The sequence below is a fragment of the Sitodiplosis mosellana genome, unplaced genomic scaffold, assembly GCF_009176505.1.
Source record: "Sitodiplosis mosellana isolate CC-2019 unplaced genomic scaffold, AAFC_SMos_1.0 Smas_scaffold_6226, whole genome shotgun sequence".
Lineage (NCBI taxonomy): Eukaryota > Metazoa > Arthropoda > Insecta > Diptera > Cecidomyiidae > Sitodiplosis > Sitodiplosis mosellana.
In genome coordinates this window covers 20951596-20958528 of record NW_022601467.1, presented here as the reverse complement: position 1 = coordinate 20958528, position 6933 = coordinate 20951596, and the positions used below count along the sequence as shown (strand labels likewise).

The 6933-nt window shown below is 38.4% G+C and overlaps 1 protein-coding gene across 1 annotated transcript in view; it reads left to right on the top strand.

The window, feature by feature from the left end:
* The window catches only part of LOC129578841 (uncharacterized), a 125666-nt gene that overhangs the window by 82539 nt on the left and 36194 nt on the right, over positions 1 to 6933 (top strand). The window contains exon 10 of the mRNA XM_055468023.1: positions 1970 to 2159. Within this exon, the coding sequence (XP_055323998.1) occupies positions 1970 to 2159 (190 nt within the window). The remainder of the gene's footprint in view (positions 1 to 1969; positions 2160 to 6933) is intronic.

The window sequence follows — 6933 nt, the reverse complement described above, 5'->3', positions numbered from 1 at the left end:
AGAGAGAGAGAGAGAGAGAGAGAGAGAGAGAGAGAGAGAGAGAGAGAAAGAGAGAGAGAGACGTCTAAAGATGGATTAAGGAGAATTCCATTCAATGAATGGTTGTGGATTTGATGAGGAAATTCCGCATGACAGATTTTCCTTACGCCTTTATCACCACCACCACCGCCCGCATCATCACACGACATTAAGATACTCAAAAGGAAACGGATATAAATGATACGTCAAATTCCTGCTATTTCAATCGATATATACCTTTATCATAGGAATATGTGATCCGGGTAGGATTGAAAAATGTCGCCTTTGTGCGTTGGGCTTTCAAATGGATTGATAGTTGATGTTTCCGTTTTTTTCACTCACATTTTCTTCACTTCATAAAATCTATGTGTAGTGGTGGTGGTGGTGGTGTCAGCTAAAAGCTTGTTTTTTTCTGCTTTTTCTTCTTGCTCATCTTCGATTTTGTGTTGAACTTTTACCGTATGTAATGTTACCAAAACCAAATACGCATATTGCCATTGACAACTTACGAACTCGCAACAATTCTAGCGTGTATGTATTGTGTGCGTTTTTTCCTTTCGCCTGCAAGCGAGAGTAAGAGGACTCACACAATGAGCCGCCGAACGAGCCGAAAACAGCACTCACAAATGAAAACGAACACATCTTATGCTCTTAATGTGTTTTATTATTCGATTTCCCGCCATTAAAAATACACCCACATCCCGCATTGATGGCTCCGTATATGTGTTGCCAATGATAAGGAAATGGAAAATGGAAGGAAAGTCTCCGGCATTGAAAGAGCAAAATAAAAATGAAGAGAAATCGAAGACGAAGAAGAAGAAAAAATACATAAATAAATACCATACACACAAAAGATTGCAAGAACTTTTGCGAAATGAATCATTCAATTTTATCATATTATTGCCAACTTTTTGTCACACTTTCCGACATGTTGAGATTGAATGTTATGTTCGGTTTCGTTCTCATTCCCATTCGAACGGCCGAAGTGGTATTGCAAACACACACACACAGTGGCGGTAACAAGCTCATATTGCTACTGCAATTGGCTTATCACCACAACTTTATTCGGCAGCCCCACATCGAATTACTCGGAAAATCCTAGTAAAACTTCATTTATTAGAGGCAAAAACATAACACGACAATCGAGTACATTACATGAACATTCCAATCCGGTGCACAAACAACGGCGGCGATGTGTGTGTGTATGGCGAAAAATCTATTTCATGTTAACACAAAATTGCATATAAAATTGAATGTCCCGTCCCGGTGATACATCATGGCCATTAAAAATCGAAGTAAACATTTATTGGAAATAAATTTCACGGTGCAATGAAATAACATACGAATGCTTCGACAAATACAAACATGACAGCGAGGAAGCGCGCCCGCGCACACGCATTTCCTCGTTGCCACAATAATGTCCCATTCATTTGATGGTTCTTTTCTATAGTGTCGATAAAAATGTTTTATAATCGCGCGATTCGAGAAGAAAGAGTTTGATTGCACGAAAAGGGACTGAGGGAAATGGAAATAAATGAGCGCGAATGATGCGCGAAATCAGTGAGACGCTACACGCTGTTTATGAGAAATCCAAAGCGATTTTCAATGTCGATAAACATTTACTAAGGAAGCCACTCACTTAACATCATGATTGGATTTGTGCCATGCAACATACAAATTGCAAATTACGCGCAAAACCTCGCTCCTTCGCTCTCTCCCTCTCCCTCTCACGGTCTTCCCGTTCCTGCCTGCATTCGCACATCACTTTATTCAATTTGCTATAGACAGAAAATTGTTATCTAATTGTTATTATTGCATTTGATTTTATTTCATCAAATGCAATTTAAGTCTGTCTTTTTTTTCTGAATGTGATTCGTTTGGTTGTGTTGTGTCGTTAAAAATTCATACTCAATTGTGTGTTTTCTATTTCTGTTTCTTCTTGTTATTGCAGGGTCTCTTCTCACGCATTACATTCCGTGAGCCAGTCTTCCTTGGCGGCACTGGCAACATAACTGGATTAGCGAAACGTTTTCCTGTCTCCGACGGTATGACGGGATGTATTCGGAAATTTGTTGCGAATGAGCATGAATACGTATTTGCAGCCGCACCATCCGGTGACATAACACAAGGATTTGATATTCGTAAGTATACAATCAAAGTGAAAGCAACAATAAAGAGAGGGAAAAACCGCCAGAATACCCAACAACATCTTCCAAAGTCGATATATTTGATTCCGGTGTATGAGAGAACTATAAACCCAACGCTTTTGCGTGTTTATGTGAATAATTCCACAAGAAGACCGACTAAAACCGGGCCATTCAAGCCCGATTTAGCATGTTCCATTTGTGTACGCGACACTGTACCAGCACAGTGCACACACAAAACCCGCTGTAGTTTTGTGTTTGTTTGAAGTTGTAAAATATGCATTTTTTGTTTTTGTTGCCAAAGTTCGGAGCATGAGTTCACGCTCAAAATCGCACCCAAGCATCGTCTAATAAACTTTATAATGCGTAAATATTTTATTGATAAATTGTAATATTAATATCTCTCCGACGCATCTTGGTGTTGCATGAAGTTGTTGTATGCATAATGTTAAAGCGAAACATTCTATTTCGTTCACAGTTGGGCTTATTGCTCTTGAGCATTGACGAGATAAAACATGCATGTAAACGCGTTCGATAACCGTTGCTATAAATATTACTTAATGACGTCACGTTCAATTTTTATTTATCACATTCATTGTCAAAACGAATAAAAAACAAAAACCCGAACACAACCGTAACCTAAGTCTTTTGCTCGAATGATATAACAATAATTGAAGTAAACAGTAAGTTGAATGTGTGCGAATTTCTATCGTTCTAATTAAAAATGAAATTATACAAGCGTTAAAATGCGATTAGAGGATTTTAATGGGGACAGGCTTCTACTCGACATGCTCATAAGCATTAACGTGGCGAGTGAGCTTTTAAGTTAAATCGATCAAATCAAATGTGTCCGTAAATATGTTTAACCATGTGATCGCACAAGCATTGAAAAGTGCAAGCACTTAATTTCAAGTGAAAAAAAACAAAACAGTACGTACGTCCCTGCGTTGGGTTCATCCGTAGTATTCTCTCGTCCGACCCCTAGTCGAATGAATTTCAGTCGCTTAGTCTTCGAATTTGATTTACTCAACCATTGATGACGATCCCTCGTCTATGCGCGTTGTGCGTGCTGCAATATGTTTCAATGGCAAAAATGGTTTATAGCGATTTAAATGTTGTTTCAATTCCATTAGTTTTGTTTATGGTTTTGTCGCTTCAATTGTCTGCAAAAGTGTGTGTGTGTGTGTGTGTGCTCATAAATGGGGTGTATATATGTGATACGTTCACATCCATCAAAAGCAACACATCATCGTGCTGCCGTCTGTTCGCTCGCAAATTCTGGATGTGTACGAGCCACGATAAATGCCAGCATTTTGATAGTATTTAGTGTCATTGCGAACCAAATATGGAGAATAATGCGTGTTCACTCAACGACCGAACCGAAACCATCGGCCGCCTGCTGATGCTGCTGCTGTCGCTGTTGTTGTTACTTTACTGCTGAAAATAGCATTGCAGCAGTACAAGCGACATAAATTTTTGCTCCTAAATTGAATTACACTTTGCGATTGAATGTGAAAACAACGAAAACAACAGCGATTACGTGCATTCCGCCTATCCCTCAATACCCATCATTTTCCATTATTAATTTGAAATAAATGTTACGACGAGAGCTTTCATGTTCAATATCCCTCAAGTCTTGTTCATGTCGTACTTTGGCCGTCGACCGCTTTTTGTGTTACATCTTCATTGCGCTATTGCTATATCGTGTGCTTATGCTTATACCCATACATTCAGCTATTAAATGAGACACATTAATAGCTAAAAGAAACGCCAAAGTACTTTAAAGCAAAGCTGCTTGCTTTGGTTTCATACTCTCTCTCTCACTCTCTCTCTCTCTCTCTCTCTCTATCTCAGCGAGCGAGAGCTCACACTCTTACTTTTTCCCATTCACTCTCTCGGCTCATTCTTGGACGCGCGCGCACTTCCTCTCTTTCTGCTGTCTCGGTTTTTGTCACTCAAATATTATATTATTAATAATGATAGAGCCATTGAATCGACTGCAATAACATTTAAGGCAACTAACCTAAAAGCAATAAAGAAAAAGAGCAAAATAAAAACGAGAAAAATCCATACGATTCTCGCATTCATTTTCCATTTTGTTGGGTTTCTCGCATTTATATTCGTATTTCACATTTCGAATAGTTCACATCAATAGCATATCAGTTAGTAGTTTAACGTTATAACTCGTGCGATGTGTTATCGTCTTACAATGCTAAGGCGCCCATGGCAGCAACAGCACGAGCAGCAAGCATTGATGTAGTAGAGATGAAGAAAACGGAGAGAGTGTGCGAGCGAAACGAAAAGAGAACGAGCGATTACATCTCGAAATAACGGTAATACTGGGAAAAATGCAACGCATGTACCCAGGCATTCCCGATTAAGCGCATGAGAAAAAGGAGGGGAAAAAACCATAAAGAAAAAGAACAAACTGGTATCAGAAGATGCGAGCGTATCAAGGAAAATAGATTGAAGTGGAAGACGTCAATAGTAAATCCATTTTTTCAATGCTGATAATGCTCGTTATTAAAACCAATTCAAATATCAACCAAGTAATAGAATGGTGGTGGCGCTTTAGTAACAGACAAGTGCTGTCGATGGAAAGAAAACATATTGTGAGCAACGGTGGCGGTTGCGACAGAGAACATCAGACATACGAATCAAAATTGCTTTGAATTTCAACTAATTGATTTGAGGTATTATCGGTTCTTTTTGTTTCGTTGACGTCAATATTGATTTCAACGGCTTCCAATCCATTGGAGTTGAGAAGTTCTGCTTCGTTGATCTCACGATACATTCAATTAAAATTGAAGAATGGAATCAAAACATATCACACTCAATATTATAGCGACATCTATTATTAAAATAGCTTGTAGTAAATGCATTTATAGCATTTGCCTGCAGTTGCGATGTTTCCTATTAAATTTCCTTGTAGTACTGACGCATTCATGTTTGACACTTGTTAACTATATACCACAGGGGAATTTAATAGGTAACATCGCAACTACAGTGAATTGCTATGAATGCGTTTACTACAAGCTATTTTAATAATAGATGTCGCTATAATATTGAGTGTGATCGAGTACTTTAGGTTTTTGTTCCGGATTTTCAGTGTCGGTTCACATATTTTTTTCTTCTTGGCCGTTTTAATAAGCTCAAAAAAATAAATAATATTAATTCCTCATGCAAGGGATCCTTGCACATTGTTTCGTAAGGATTTTTGTTCCTTTTCTCCACTTTGGCATAAAAATCAACCGTGAAATTCCGCTCCTTAGACTCTGAGTAATTTTCGGTCTATAAAATTATTTATAAAAGGAAGTATTACTAGAACTTACAACAATTTTTTTTCCTTCGGCTCTCATTTTGACAGCCAACATATTCTTGTTCACTCTTTTTTGCTCGGCTGTGTATTTTCTCACACTCTTCGTCTTTTGACCATCATTATGGATGTGCCTTGCACTCTCTCTCACACACATACACACACACACACACACACGATTCACGCGTTGTTGCAAAGACCGACCGAGAATTGTACATTTTTAATTTTCCATTCGTTTCGCCGTAATGGGTTCATTTGAAAACGCCGTTTACAGCGTTAAGAACTTCGTGAGGACTTAATGATTTTCGACTGGACGTTATGAAATGCGAAACACAATGGTTTCGGGTTCATATCGACCGTAGACATCAACTTTGCACAATACTTATGCACGTACAACGAATATCAGAAGAAAAGGAAAAAGAAGACGAGGAGAAAAAAATTTGCTGTACGCGAAATATGAAGTATAATATGCCATTTTGATTTATTAACATAATCAAGGTCTTAATAACGTTGAATGCTCAATTGCGAGGGAGATTTTTGATGTGTGTGTGTGTGTGTGTGTGCTTTAGCGTTCAAGCAGCACCACCAGCGAACAACAACATTTCGTGAAGCCCTGGCTACGTGGCAATATATACCGTCACTCACTTCTTTTCATTTCGGAACATAAAAATTCAAAATTACCAAATGGAGAAAAATTGCCCGAGCCAAATAAATGGAAAAGAATTGCCTTAGATAATTTTCACTAGATTTTTTCGCATTCATAATTCATGGTACAGTGCACACAGAAGCGAACAGCAACACAATTTGAACAATGTATAAGTGTGTTTGCGTATGAGTGCGTGTGAGGGTGACTTTGTTCGCTTCGCTAAAATATTTCTACAATCACTTTTCGCCCATGCGTTAAGCGTTAAGTCATCTACAAAGATTGTGGGTATACGCGCCTTAAAATAACAGGTCGCTATGTAAGCGAACGTATGTTTATTTCCCATTCGCTTGTTCACTCTCATTCTATATACATAACATACGTATGGATGTGCATGTGGATATACTTGTGAGGCACTGTAAATATGATAACTTTTCTTGTTTCCCATTTTATCCATGAAAATGAATGTTTGCAATGAGAGGATATAAATTGCAGCAAGATCCATTTCAGCAGCTGTATGAATGGGATGGAAAAAAAGCCACGGCTCTAAGAAAGATCCAAGTGAAAAGTGGCGCTATTCTATGTACAACCTTACTTTATTCGTCTTTTTTTCGCTACCTGCTCGAAGTAGACAGTGTTTTTTGTCGGTAACGCGTTATCGTCCACAATTTAAAAGCAAAAGAAAGAGATACAGAAAAAAAAGAGAAAGAGCGCGACGCGGTAGCCCAACAATAGTTATAATAGCCCAATAATGTTTTTAGTGACGACGATGTCGTCGTCATCGTCGTCGTCGTCATAATTCATTGTGCTGT